This window comes from Melanotaenia boesemani, chromosome 18 (assembly GCF_017639745.1).
Source record: "Melanotaenia boesemani isolate fMelBoe1 chromosome 18, fMelBoe1.pri, whole genome shotgun sequence".
Lineage (NCBI taxonomy): Eukaryota > Metazoa > Chordata > Actinopteri > Atheriniformes > Melanotaeniidae > Melanotaenia > Melanotaenia boesemani.
This window is the reverse complement of record NC_055699.1, coordinates 30,101,637-30,117,048: the sequence shown is the minus strand read 5'-3', so window position 1 is coordinate 30,117,048 and position 15,412 is coordinate 30,101,637. Positions and strand designations below refer to the sequence as shown.

General features: G+C 43.5%; 1 protein-coding gene across 1 annotated transcript in view; it reads left to right on the top strand.

Annotated features, from left to right (window-relative positions):
- Positions 1-4,484: 4,484 nt before the first annotated feature.
- Positions 4,485-15,412, top strand: part of sspo (SCO-spondin) — a 136,845-nt gene continuing 125,917 nt past the window's right edge. Inside the window, exons 1-7 of the mRNA XM_041968910.1 lie at positions 4,485-4,689; positions 7,801-7,885; positions 9,299-9,508; positions 10,976-11,058; positions 12,457-12,627; positions 12,717-12,940; positions 13,144-13,246. Coding sequence (XP_041824844.1) covers positions 4,485-4,689; positions 7,801-7,885; positions 9,299-9,508; positions 10,976-11,058; positions 12,457-12,627; positions 12,717-12,940; positions 13,144-13,246 — 1,081 coding nt within the window. The remainder of the gene's footprint in view (positions 4,690-7,800; positions 7,886-9,298; positions 9,509-10,975; positions 11,059-12,456; positions 12,628-12,716; positions 12,941-13,143; positions 13,247-15,412) is intronic.

Below are 15,412 nucleotides of genomic sequence, written 5' to 3'. Positions count from 1 at the left end.
TCTCTGCAAAGGTCAACTCTGATAAGAGAGCGATTTTAGTACAGAGCGTTAAGGAGAGGTCTCCAGAATGGACGTTTTTGCACCAAAATGAATGAATAGATTTTAAAAAGTCACTAAAAATAAAACTTGATAATCAGTCTAAAGTCTTCTTCTTAAGCAGACTGATTTAAAAGTACACAAGTAACTTTCAGACGCCGCAGTCACACGGTCTGCAGGCAGAGCGGCAGGTTGGTGGACTCCTGCAAGCGGCTCCATTATCCAACAGCAAGACGTTGCAAGTGAATGACGTCAGTAACAGGACGAGGCTTGTAATCACATAAGCAATGTTTCCTTATGGACTCATCCATACAAACAGCAGTAGAACCCCCTGCCATTGCTGAGGTGGTATGTCACAGCAAAACAGATCTATTTTCTTAACAATGTCAATGAAATCTGGAAGGACTGAAACATTACTTGGCTCTGAACAGCAATGCAAACGTTTGTGGTAAAAAAAATAAACTTAACAGACATTAACTTAATAGGGCCAGTGGTTGATGCTGCTTGTCAGCTGATGGCGGTGTGCTTGCATCAGGGAGGAATACCGGCCAGTCAGAGAGCAGAGGAAAAATTACATGCTGATCTGCATTTTGTACCCAACAACAAAAACACTATAAATTCTGGTGCACAGTCATTAATCTGACACTAAATTGTCCGTATGCATGTTGCCGTCCAGCTTAACATGACACGACGGGTGGCGATTGTTATGTTAGTTCAAGCTAATGGACTAAAAAACAAGGGGATGCCATGTTGCTGTGAGTTAATGTCTGCTCTGGGAAATACTGTAAATTGTAATGGTATTTTCTCTTATCAGGGCAAGTGACCAGAAAATAAAAATCATTTAGTCAGAAGCACAAACAGGTCACGTGCACAGTGTCCTAAACTAGTTCTATAACTGATCTATGGCCAAATATCTGAATAAGTAATTAAAAACAGCCTCTTAGAGAGTTTGAAACTATTTCTTTACTTATTAAAACCAGATCAGTGTATGATTTCAGGCTGAAAAACCAGTAACTAACATACATTCATGCATGATTAATGTGCTAAAGTTCTTATTCTGCGTTTTTTTAAACCTGGTAAAGGTGAGTAACTGATGTCAGATGCTGTTAACTAGCTTGCTGCTACAAGCCATCGCCTCAGTCTCGTTCGGGGAAAACGTGCTTTTGTGTGTTCAGTTGAGCCTCAATGAAGAAAGTGGTTTGTTTTGGATAATGTTTTACAGCTTGTAACGTATCCATCATGATAAGTCTGAACTTCGTTTCATTTCCTTTATGGTGTCCATGTAGAAACGATAAATCTAAGTTAATCATTAAAGACCACCAGCAGAAATGTTGCTAGTTCTTTATTTGTGGAGTTTGCATGTTTCCCTGTGCATGTGTTGAATTACAGGAGTGAAAAGGCTCCAATTTAATCCTCCAGCTTTTACGTAGAACTGGATGAATGAATGTGTTCAGGTGGAAGCGAGCTCAGGTTTCTTGACTTCGTGGCTGCATGAGAACTTGGTTTTATGGATCCGGGTACACTTTGCAGGGTCTGAATGGTGACTGTTGTCCTTATGTGGCTCAAACACGGTGAACAGTGCGGTTCACTTGGGTTTGCTGCCAGAGGTGTAGGGAACTTGTTTACCAGTCCAACCTTAATAGTGTAAGTGAATGCCTCAGTATGTCTAATTTAAACCACAGCCCTTCATATATTCCATGCAATGTTGGGATTTTTGTGCATGTTTTCACTAGTTTTGTCAGCATCTGTTTGAAATGGCGATCTCTGCCATCATTGACCCAAACTGTTTAAATGTGGTGAACTGGAGGCTGGATAGTTCAGTTGGCAGAGCATCCGCCCTTCATTTGCTGGAGACCCGTGTTTGAAACCCAGTGTATATCACAGTTAGGCCCTTAGACAAGACCTTTAATGCTACTGGCTGACCTCCTTTAGATGGAAGTCTCTTTGGAGAAAAGTGTCACTAGAATAGACAGATTTTATTCAAACCTCAGTTTTGATGCTCAGGATGAAAAGCAGGTGTCTACGTAATGGAAAATTACATATAGTCTAAGTTTATATGTTTTATTTTTTATTCTATAAGTTCATATCTTTATTTCAGAGTATATGTTGCTGTGCTTCTGACACTTGGAAAAAGTTTGTCCTTGTGTAAAGAGTGATTATCAGGGATGTTTTTGTTATTGCAAGCCTAAAATTGCAGAAGTATGCCCGTCTTATAATAAACCTGTTTTTGCACACCTCGTATGTGGGTTTTTTGCACCCTATGCAGATGGCTGAGTGAATTCAGTTTGAACCGGACTGAGACCTCTTCACCTCTGCGAATAGCATCCTCACTCACCTTTACTTGAGCAGAAGTGATGAAGATCAACTTCTTTTATTCCAAGAAGTTGTTGATAACGAGCCCAGACTTTCCTGCTTTGCTTAACGACAACCCTGTCTGCTATGCTCGATCAGGGGGTGTATGTATGAAGGTGTGACTTTGGACTCGTCTGTGTGATTCCCATTGCTGCTGCTCTTAATAAAACACCCTTGTTATATTCTCATCCAGTGTGTGATCCTTTGTTTCTATTGAAGTTCGACGACATCTACTAACCGGAAAGTCAGTGGACAGATTCCCCTGACTTGTTTTGATGTGGCTATCGGGTATGAGTGTGTGCTAGTAGAAAGCACTTAGATAACAACAGTACTGTGTGTGTGAATGGGTGAATGGGACATGTAATGTAAAAGTGCTTCGAGTGGTCACCATGTAAGTAGAAAAGGGCTGTATAAGTAGAGTCCAGTTGTTTCTTATTCCTGCAGATACATAAAGTTCTGCAGCGTTTGTCTTTCTTGCCATGACTTCTGTAATTCATTGTACTCAGGTATCAGTCAGGTTCTTTCTGTTCACTTCATTCAATGTGCTGCAGAAAGATTCATCTCTGGTGGAGATGAGATCACTTCTGTTGAAACCTTTAAGTCCTCATAAAACCTGAGGGCCTTTGTTATTCTCCGATGAAGCTGCTGATCCGGCTGCCATGTCTCCTCCTGTCTGGGTTAGACTTCACTGAGAGATAATACTACATTATTAGTGTGCTTATGGTTACTGTTACCTTCACTGCAGTTAATTCAGCCTTGAATTTCTTTGTTTAGTAGCATGCAGTTAAAAAAATAATAATATTAATCATTTTAAGTTGTGTCCATAAGTGGAAAGAAGTGTATATATGGTGTGTTTATATCTTTTATATGTTTAAATATAATTAAATTAAATGATTTTGTTAACAACATAATTATTGTTAGATCTGACTGGGATGCAACAAACTTTAATGGCAACGAGAGCAGCTGATTGTAAAGGATAAATAAGACACCTGTCACTCCAGGACACAGTTTTAGTTTTTAGTTATTATTAAACCTTAACTTTATCAGGATTCGGGAACTCAGCAGCTCATCCACCAATCAGCAATGTACAAAGTTTGAAGCATTTTTACTGACTCTCAACCTTGACTTGAAGTCTAAATTTGATGATGTGACACGTCTTTGTGCTCTGCTATTTATTTATTTTTAACTTGTCCTGTCCAGCATCATATCAAGCAAAATGATTATCTGGTTGCTGTATCGTGCTGAACAAATTTGCTTTGCCAAGGGGAGGCTTATGGGTAAGGCTCCTTCTGATAATCTGATTCATTTATTTATTTACTTACTTTGAATCATGGAATCTATGTAATCTTGCTGGACCTGACCGGAGGGGACAGAAAAAGAAGGAAGACAGCATAAAGAAGCAAAAGCGAAAGAAGAAAGAGGAGACAAAAACACCCCAGACAGAAGCAACGACCCTTCAATCCACACAACAAACTGTTACACCTGTACATGAACGTACCAGAAAATTTCCTACAACTTTTACAAGAAAACAGAGCTGCTAGTGGTTAAGAGTTCCTAAATAATAACCAAATCAAAAAGACATGTCACAAACATATCACAACAACAACCAGATACTAACTCACTGAAACAAAAAGAAAAATTATCTCTTAGTGTAAAAACCCACTAGACATATCAGTGACTGTGTCAGCATGCAGAGGATGAGGAATAAGGAGTGATCAGCGATGAAGAGTGGTGAGTGTGCAAATGCGGCTTCGCCTCTACGGAGGCTAGAGGCAGACCAGGACAGCTCAGAGACCCGGGCCCTCAGCAGCAGCCCCGGAGCACTAACCCAAGCTACCCCACCCAGAAGACAACTCCAGCCCCACCCGGAGGGTGGCAGAGGAGAACCCCAGCAAGAGTCCCCCGCTGCCTTGAGGCACAGGCCCCAGTGGGCCAAGTTTGGCAGCCGCCAGCCCTGCCAGGGACCGCCCATCCAGTGCGGCCTGAGCAAAGAGTCCAGGGCCCCACCCCATTTAACCCCACACTCACACCCTCCCCTGCCCTGTACCTATAAGCACTCACTATCACACAGTCACGTCACACATAACTCACCCACCATGCCCTGTGGGGGCCGTCCCAGGCAGGCCAGAGGGCAGCAAGCCCCAAGCATGGTCCACACCACCATCCCAGCAACCCTCCGAACTCCACCCAGATTTGGCAGACCGGGCACCCCCCAGAAAGAGCAGCCCACTAGTGCAGCCAATCCGGGTCCCGGCCCCTGGGGCAACCACCTCCCCCTGGCCACACCCAGGGGGTACAGGGGTATGAGAGGTCCCCATTACCCTCTCCCTCCCTGCTCCTGACTGTTTATGAAGTGTGTGTTGTTTGCAATTAAAATTGAGGGGCAGTGACCACATTGTGCTGGGAGCGAGGCCACCTAAATGGCCCCGCCAGCCATGCACTGCATGACACGCCCCCAAGATGTTGTTTGTGTGTTGTGTTTCTTGTGTTTTGGTATCTAAGTGCAATTAGACCATACAGGGCCATACAGGGACTGCAGCCAATGAGCCGCTACCCACCCCAGAAGGCACCCACCCACCACACACCCAGGGGGGAAGGAGAGGAGCGGAAAGAGAGCCCAGATCCAAGGCACACCACCCCAGGCCCACCCAGGCCTCCCCTACAGGGTCATGTCATCCACACCCACCCCATCTACTTACCTGTGATCTTGTACACTCCCACTCATCCAAGCACATGCCAACGCACATACATCCACACCCACATCCACACACATCATCCACAGCCAAAACACACACACACAACATACAAACATCCCTGTCTCTTTTCTTTGCGTTGCATAATGCCGTGGCCATCATGTGTGCAGAGTTAATGGCCATATTAATGTCACCCAGGTCACCTAGTAGACATAGTGCGGGGATTGTAGGAATATTACATTTAAACCATGTTGACATGTCTTCACATACCTGAAGCCAGAACCTGCGGACAGGTGTGCAGGACCACAAGGCATGGAGGTAGTTGTCTGGTGTGTTTTCATTGCAGTGTGTGCAGATGTTTGATTGTGACAGACCCATCCTGAACATCCTTTGTCCTGTATAATGAGTTCTATGCAGAATTTTGAATTGTATTAGTTGCATATTTGATTTCTTAGTCATTTTAAAGGTGTTTAAACATATTTGTGACCATTTATCTTTATTAAAGTTCCTGGATAAGTCAGCCTCCCATTTCCTGCTTTTTATTTACTTACACATGTATTTTATATGAGAGTTATTACAGAAGGTCAACTTTTTGTGCTGTATTTTATCTATTCTCTTAATCAATAGACCCATAAGGCACAGTTTTAAAGTAGACTTTAGCTTCTTATTGATGTTCTAGTTATATTTTAAGATCCTATTTCTTTTTCATATGGATATATGCATTATATTTAAATTCATGTGCAGATGTCTGAATCACTAGTTTTTATCGCTGAAGGACATTTTTTGGGGGTTTAATGATGGCAGCAACACAATATTAAAGTTAGAAGCTTTATTGTACACAATACAATGAATCAGCATCTCCGATAGCAGCTACAACATTGATTGGTAAGTGGACCTACAGATTACATTGTCTGCCTGTAGGGCGGGTTCTAAGTTAAGACAGATATGAACCTAGAACTCTGGTTGCATTATCTCAGTGGTGATCATAGCGGCCTACATACCACCGCAAGCTAATGCTAAGTTAGCGTTGGAGGAGCGGTACTGCCTGATCACCGGGCAGATGAACGCTAATCCAGAGAAGGCTGATTGTGGCTGGGGATTCTGTTCTTCCCAAATTCATACACTTTACCTGTTGGAGACTTTAATATATTGGAGCAGGTGTCCTGTAACATTCCAGGAGCATACAAGGCTGCAGCAGCTCCTCATCTCGGGATGTCATATCAAAATAATTTGGCCTGGGTAATGAGGACAGGTCAGGGGATTGTGGGCGGCCGTCTACCAGATCTGGACTCCATCTACACCGCCCGACTCCAGAAGAGGGCCAGACATATTGCATCCGTCTCTACCCACCCAGGCAATGCCCTGTTTGTACTGCTTCCATCAGGAAAGCTGTACAGCAATATTAAAACCACCCCAAAAAGACTTAGAGACAGCTTCTTCCCCAGAAACACAGAGAGACTCCTCAAATTATTAATGACAATAAAGATCTTGAATCTTGAATTAGCTCATCTGGTTCAAATGAAATCTCTTCAACACTTGTGATTGTTAATGACTTTATGCATTTAGCGCTAATGAAGTGCTAATCAGCAGATGCTAGTATGCTAACATGCTCACCTAAGATGCTGAACATAACAGATTTATGTGTTTAGCATTAGTATTGCCATTGTAACACCATGCTAAAGCTATTATTTGCTCAAAGAAGTGTTATGAGGTGCAGGAGAGCTGGAAACCTTCTGTTTCCTCTCTCTGTATCACAATTCTTCTCAGAAAAACATGACTCACCAGACTGATATCTCCATCTGGAGCCCCTGTGGTTCCAGCAGTTAGAAGCGTGTCTATAAGAAGTCATTCCTACTCTCTGTTTTGCTTAAAGAAAACCAGTGTGACAACATTTCTGATTTCTTTCCTCCACACACCAAGTTGTTCTGTGGTAACAGCTGTGTTTGAGCCTCTTTGCTCCGGGTCAGAAGGTCACACTTGGGATGTTGGTGAGTCTAAAAGCTTTCAGATCTCATGTCCTTTGACATGAATAAAACTGAATGAAAGACACATCATCCTTCCCGAAATGCCTTCTTTTACAGGATTAAACACAGACAAACATCTCTTTATTCTACAGCTGAGGCTCCACTCCACCCCCACCCCAGCCCAACCTCACCTACAGTGTCCAGTAATGTCTGATGCTGCAACGTCAGAGAATGCTTCGGTCACAGGTCCAGGGACCAATCCAAGCCTCACCAGCTGTTACCTTACCACTCATACCCAATGGCAGCCAGCTCAAATGCCACTGTCCATCCCATGACTCACCCTTGCATTTAAAACCCTCAGTCTTCGGTTCTGTTAGCTTCACGAGAGTCACTTCTCAGAGCCTGTACGCTGAATGCTGGAAGAACAAGAGAAAGACAAACTCTACAGACAGGCAGAAGAGACATTAAACAACAAGGAATACATTTTGGTAAAGATTTCCCTAAAGCACTTTATGGGTAAGAGCAGTTTTTATTAACTATAGGAGAACAAGCTTATAAAACAATATACCCAAAACGCTGAAATTGGCTGACGGAGAGACAGTGATAACTAATCATCTGAGACGTTTATGATCTGCTATAAACTCAGTGAATCTTTCTTCAGCTGCATGGAAAATTGTTTCTTTTAGCTTTCAAGGCAAGACCAATGATTTATAACTAATATCCTGATGTATGATATAAAATGTTCTTTTCTTCAGTACCTGCAAACAGCAACATGAAGGAGGCAGTGGTGGAGCTTGTATTTCTGACTGTGTTTGGGCTGCACACTGTGATGGGAGCGGGGTGAGTTTCCTGAGCTTTCTGCTAAAAGTCACAAGGATTTATTCATCTCAGTACATCCTGGTTGAGTTCCTTCTATAACACTACCATCCCTGGAAATGATCTCAGTTCACCAATCCACTGATTAATTTACTGATGCTTGTCACAACAGGTATTCACGGTGGAAATCCAACAGAAGACATGATGCTGTATAACTCCTCACTATCATTTTTTTTCAAACAATTTAAAGAGAAATAAATTAAGCAAATCTCTATTTATAGAAAGTGTCTCCGACCTCTCTGTTATGGCACAGCAGCTGCTTGGATAACTGGTATTAAACATAGCTGAGAACTGGTTTTCTCACACCAGGCGGAAGAGGTCATCAAGGAGACATAAGATGAAGTTTGATTTTTTAACATTTTATTCTTCCTAAATATCTTATTGTTTTTCATTATAACAAGTAGAAACAATAACATAAAGAAAACTGAACAGAAGAAACTTTTAAACATTTTAGCTGGTATGACTGGAAAATGGACTTTGGAGTTTATTTCAGATTTTTTTTGCCTCTTACTGAAATCGTTATGACTTTTAATGTCATTTAAATTAGTGATCAACCAAGTACATAAATTGAAACAAGTACTGGTTAAAAACTGTTATTAATCTCCCAAAGTCAAATGCAAAAGTGAAAGTGCAAAGTTGTCCTTCAGCCAGCAGCAGATGCTTCATCTCTCGCTTTTCAAACTGCAGCTGCTTGTCTTTGATCTAATCACACAGCTGAGGACGTTTTCCACCTGGTCACTCAGGCCAGACAGACAAGCTGGTTCACACCTCTTTCATTCATTCATTTCTTTATTTGCTCTTATGCTGGCGATAATTCCTTTTATTTCATCTGTGTATTTAATGTAAGATTAGCTTGTTAATTTACTTTTGACTTCCTCATCTTACAGTTCTGTGGTGTGATTCTTTGCTGGCGTTGGGCTAAACCTGGTGCATCACTGTAGACATTTTTGTCTATCTGGGAAAATTTCCTTTCAGTCTGGCCGTCATCTTGGTTGGGTTAGTGCATGTGGCACAATCCCCTCTAAAAATAAAAGTCACTTCACAAATAAAAAAAATAGCTTTTAATTTTACTAATAGCATTTTATGCATAGCTCTATGATGGGAAATAAATATATAATAGGGTTATAATGGAAAAGGCTTGAGTTTGATCTTCATCTGAGCCCATTTTCCCACAAGATCTAAATTTGTGGAAAATAAAAGCATGGTTGGAGTTCATTATTGTAATACATCAATGCTGCCTGTCAGAAAATTCATTGCCTCTCAGAATTTTGAAGCATTTACGGTGACGACGTTGCTCTGTGAACACATGTATGTGTTAAATGCAAAGTGATGCATGTGTTTGTGCAGAACAATTAAAGTGTGTGTGTCATGTTCCAGACGCTGGTGTGAACACATGGTGGAGGAGAGGGTGGAGCGCGTCCTGTCACCGCGTCTGCAGCTTGAGGTCGGCTGTTCAGCAGTGTATCGGTACAACACCCAAGGCTGGAGGCTGGACGTGGACAGGATGCGGAGCAAGCATGGAGGGGACGACGGCGTTGCGCTGTACTACAAGCAGCAGGGGCCGAAGGCCTCCTGCTTCTTGTACAAGTAAGTGAAAGTTCAGCAGCTGTCTCACATCAGAGCACCGGGTGTGTTCACGTCAAACTGGGAGTCTTCAGCTGAAATGATCAGGATGGGTGTGTTTGGTCTGACCAGTGACGTGTGGTGAGGTTCGAGGCTGGTGAGGCACTGACTCCTTTAGAGTCACATTTACGATTGTAAGAACTTAATATCTATTCAGCTGGCAGCATATTGGCCGCTGGTAATGCTTCATATCTCATCAGCATTCCTCGCTCACACACACACACAAACACACACGCAGGAACATATTTGGCCTAGAAAGAAAATTTCTTTTATAGGAAGAGACGTGAATAGAGCAAATTTACTCCCTTCATGTGTTTATATTTATTATGAACAAAGTAAAGAGATGTGAACACAAATTCAGTTTTGACCCTCAGTTAATTTCTTAGTTGTTTTTAAAAGTTGATTTTTATCTATTTTAATACAGGCTGCTCATCAAGAGGATAACAAGAATAATTGACTTAAGATCACATTTGTTTAAAAAAATGAGTTTATTTGATTCATTTTTTAATTTTCAGTCTCATCTGTATTTTAAAAAGAAAACATCCATTTGTGCTCTTACCTTTATTTGTATATGAAGTTCATGTGTTCATCCTGCTGCACAAAAAGATCTCTCTAAAGAAATAACGGCCAAATTATAAAGTCTTTATTGATATGTTTAATTCCACCTGCATGTTTGTTTCCAATCTTTTCGTTTTAGTTTAGATATATAATCCTCCATCCAGAGCAGAACATAAAATAACGGCTGCACCACATGACCTGACTTTAGATAAAACTTTAGCACGTAGCAACAAGCACCCTCCAGCTCACCTGCGCCCCCTCAAGGTGCAGCAGAGTACTGTCAGCCTCACGTCATGACTTTTCTTTGTTTGATCAGCGAGGATAATTATGTCACACACTTACATTAAATACATTACACACACTGTATAAGGTCAATGTGCATGATAAAACTTTCTGTAAACTTTATATTTGGCGACATGCTGAGAAACAGAAAAAGAAATGCACCATGCAACCCAGGGATCGCACATTCAGGGACTTAACTTAGCTCGGCTCGGCTAAGCTCGGCTCGATTCAGCTCGGCTTGGCTCGGCTCGGCTCGGCTCGCTGCTCCTCATCTCAGGGTTCTGCCCTGTATTTGATCAGGAAAAGTTCAGCAATTTTAATTTAAGGTAATGTTAAAAATTATTGGAGTCGTACAGAAAATACATTTGTAACACAGATTAGTGGACAAATATCAAAATTACATTATGTGATAAATATTAGTTTTTTATTGTGCAGTCAGTGGAGGCTGCCCGCCCCCCCTCATGTCACTGGATCTGACGTTAAGTGGATGGAGTGGAATATGAGTGGATCAGAACACTGTGAATACTTTGATTACTGGAACTTAGATGAGGTGGGAAGCTGCTGACTTTATGAATGTGCTGTCCACCTCAGGCCTGCAGAGATGGAGAGCCAAACGGTGAACAAGACGATGAGGGCCTGCTGCGAGGGCTGGGGAGGACAAGGCTGCTCTCAGGGTGAGGACAACCAACCACTGAGTCGCCTCGGTGGACAGTGTGCATGCATCATTCTGCACATTTTCTTTTCCCTCGTGTGTTCACTTCCTGTTCCCATCACACCTGCTCCTCATTCATTAGTTCCTCAGTGTTTATGGTCCAGTTTCCTTTGTTCAGTATGAGATCATTTTTGTTTTGTTTGTTTCTGTCATGATCTACTGTCCATCTGCCATCCTGTGTCTTTGCTTGAGTCTAGTCTTGTTGGTTTGAGTTTAGGTTTAGGAATTGGTGGGTTGAGTTCTGAAGGATACTGTTTCTGTCCTCTCACACATCAACAGAATAACAAGCGGGAGCAAACTTATTTTTTAAAAAATATCTGGTTACCAAAAAGTCTTTGAAGTTGACCAGCTGCTTAATGCTCCTTTATCAACAACAAAACCAGGTCACCTGGAACTACTGTCGCCTCCAGCCCAAAGTTCAGATCTAAAACTGTGTAAAATGCTTCGTGTACGAGGCCAGACCTCTTCATCCTCCTCCGTTTTAGCTTCACAGACAGCTGCCTCTGATTTTTATCATGTGTTTATTCATTCCCGCTAGGTGTGCAGCTCTGCCGGTTTGTGTGTGTGGATTGGTGAAACAGTCATCTGATGATTGTTATTACATCTGGTTGGTGAAAGTGGCAGCTTCTCATATCTCATCAAATAAACGATTAATTTATTTATTTTTATTTCTCCTTTAACCGGATAAAAAACCTCGTTGAATTTAGAAATCTCTTCATAATCAACCTGGCCAGGAAGGCAGCACAACCAATTTACAGTTTACCGCATAACAGAGATCAACTTTCAAAACACAAGTAAAATGAAACACGTAAAACAAAGGTAGCAGCCAACATTAGGTCAAAGAAATACAGCATAGAGGTTTAGAAATAGTCATATTTACCAAGAGATTTTTCTTCTTGAGCTCTTAGAATCAACCTAAATTCCCCCAATTAATTTCAAATTAGTTTGAAAGTTATTCCAAGTGGAAGGAGCAACATATTTAAAAGATTTTTTATTTTTATTTATATTTAAAAGTTCTGTTCTCACTCTAGAATGAGAGCGAACGCTATATTGAGTCTGGTCCTTTGATATGTAGTTAGGGAGATAAAAATGAATTAGGCCAAGAATAATTTTATATTATATTTTATATATAAAAATCAGCCAGTACATAGAGGGACGGCCATTTAGCTGTAGCGTATAAAGTGGAGTATTGCTGCTATTGTTGTTATGTTGTTAGAAAAGTCAAAAGTCAGGGTAAGTCAGGGGTTCAAATAAATAATAAACAAATGTATTTATTTCTAGTTAAAAATGTATTTATTTTAAGTTAAAAGATCTGGAATTACATGTCATTTTTATTCTCCCTCACTCTCCCACCTTTTAGGAGTGGGTGTACATGGTCGGTGCTACTCCACATGGATCTGTGAGGAATTCCCCGGAGTCCATAACTCGTCCCTCATGTCCATGGAACAGTGCTGCAGCAGCATGTGGGGACTGAGCTGGAGGAATGCCTCTGACCATACCTGCTTGTCTTGCACCTACACTCTCCTTCCAGGTTTGACAACAAGCACAGCTGCTTTCTGAATTATGATAACAAATAGTGAGGGATTTATCTCAAACACCACCTGCCCTTTCCCTTTCCAGACTCCCAGTTCTCTCCTTTGGTGCGGAGTGGTCTGCTGAGTACTGCAAGGGTTCCTCAGGGCTCGGCCACATGCATGTCCTGGGGTGGAGCCCATTATCGCACTTTTGACAGGAAGCACTTCCATTTCCAGGGCACCTGCACTTACTTGCTGGCCTCATCTACTGATGGCACCTGGGCTGTCTACATCAGTACAGTCTGTGATGGGAGAGGAGACTGCAGTAAGGTAGGATTTCACACCATCTCCACAAAGCTGCAGAGATGACTGTAAATCAATAGTGGGAGTTACATTGGGAAGGTTCGCTTGGGGCAGGAGAAGGAGGTTCAGTTTGCTCTCCAGTTTTTCTCATGATTATGATTTTATAACCAACTATGCAATGCAGAGCCTCATACCTGAGTATTAATGACTTTGTGGCTCTGTGTTTTCAGGCCCTGAGGATGATGCTGGGTCTGGATTTGGTTTCAGTCCATCACAGGAATTTAACGCTGAACAGCCTCCCTGTTCTAAATGGGAAGCCGATTTTTCAAAATGGTAAACTGTTCTTACATTAGATTTATAGTCAGTCGGGGTCGGGCCAATCTAGTGTCTGGCAGGTGCCCTTGGGATTACGATGTATCCGTAGGGACGGAGGGAGGGGTAGGGGGAAGGGGGGGCCACGAGGGGCCTGGTGGGGAGTGGTGGGGTTTAGGGCTCATGGGAGGTGGAATTGGAGGCGTCTCCTCTCCCCTCTCTCTCTCTCCCTCTCTCTCTCTCCCATGCCACCGGAGGCTGCTCGGGCTGGCTGGGGGGAACTGGGCCTTGGATCTGACCAAAGATAACCTGGGCTCTCTGGTCCCCTGGTGTGGTGGCGGGGACTGCCAGGGGTGAATGGGCGTCCGTGGCGCTGCTACCTTGGACTCTTGGCCAGGCTGGGCCTTTGCCCTTCTGCCCTCGGGCGGTCCTGGAGAGACGGGGGTGCCTACAGTTGCCAGCTGAAGTAGTTGGTCGCCCGGGAGATTGATCGTTCTCCTGGTTGTGCCCCTCCCCGCGCCCCTTTCCTCCCCCACCATCCCACACTATACACACCACACATAGGGCATTGTGGGGCGGGCGGAGGCAGTGGGTTTGGCTGAGGGGTCCCCAGTTGTGGGATCCCTCGGTGGACCCCTGTGACTGCCTACCCCACTAAATTTTAATTACAACTTAGACACCAATATACATTTAGGGCCTCATGGGGATGGGCACATGGGCTGTGGGTGGACGGACAGGAGCCACCGAGGTGGCCCTTCCCCCATCCGCTCCCGTGGCATCTGCCACTGCTGGTTTCCACCAACTAGTTTGGGGGATTTCTGCCACAACGGGCACCACAACTTTACAGCCACAGCTCTGGTTAGCCGCCTCAACAATAGAGGTGCAGAACACAGCCCACTCAGACTCAGTGTCCCCCACCTCACCTGGGACATTGTTAAATATCTGCCGGAGATGGCAGTTAAAATTCTTTCTGACAGGGGACTCCGCCAGACGTTTCCAGCAGATCCTCACAACACGTTTGGGTCTGCCAGGCCTGACCAGCATCCTCCCCCCATCCTCCCATCTGGTGGTGAGTTGACACCTCTTCCCCTCTATTAACCTGAGTGTCCAAGACATGCAGCCGCAAGTCTAATGATGTGGCTGCAAAGTCGATCACAGAAATGAAGCCTAGAGTGTCTTTGTGCAAAGTGCACATGTGGACACTCTTATGCCTGAGCATGGTGTTCCTTATGAACAATCCATGACGAGTACAGAAGTCCAGTAACAAAACAGGTAGTGCCCCCTACAAACTTCCCTTTTTAGTGTGAATGTTTTGCTACCAGCTTTAGCAGTAAATGCCACAGAGCTCTGCTAGTTCCAATAAAGTCCCATGTCTGCTTCTTCACTGCTGGGCAAAGTTTAAGAGAGCTGAGCCTAAAGCTAGCTGCTGCTAGCTGCTGGTTAAATTGAGGGGAGTTAAGCCTGAAGCTAGCTGCTGGTTAAATTGAGGGGAGTTAAGCCTGAAGCTAGCTGCTGGTTAAAGTGAGGGGAGCTAAGCCTGAAGCTAGCTGCTGGTTAAAGTGAAGGGTGCTATGCATGAAGCTAGCTGCTGGTTAAAGTGAGGGGAGCTAAGCCTGAAGCTAGCTGCTGGTTAAAGTGAAGGGTGCTATGCATGAAGCTAGCTGCTGGTTAAAGTGAGGGGAGCTAAGCCTGAAGCTAGCTACTGGTTAAGTGAAGGGTACTATGTATGAAGCTAGCTGCTGGTTAAAGTGAGGGGAGCTAAGCCAGAAGCTGGTGCTGGGTGAAGTGAAGGGAGCTAAGCCTGAAACTAGCTGCTGGTTAAAGTAAGGGGAGCTAAGCCTGAAGCTAGTTGCTGCTAGCTGCTGGTTAAAGCGAGGGGAGCTAAGCCTGAAGCTAGTTGCTGGGCGAAGTGAAGGGAGCTAAGCCTGGAGCTAGCTGCAGTTTCACCCAGGAGTAATCGCCTTTGCTCTGCCTCCCGACCTTGGTGTTGAACTGGAAAGTTTAACAGTTGTTTCTGTCAGGGTTTTTATTGATAGTGGAGGCAACAGACCAGACCGGCATGATTACTAAATGCTCAGAAATATTCTTCAGGAGCCAAAAGAACAGACAAAATGACGAGGAAAATAACTGGTTTTGTTGTTGCTAAACGTTCCTGTGGGTGTGGTGTTTAGCTCACGTAGCATAGGA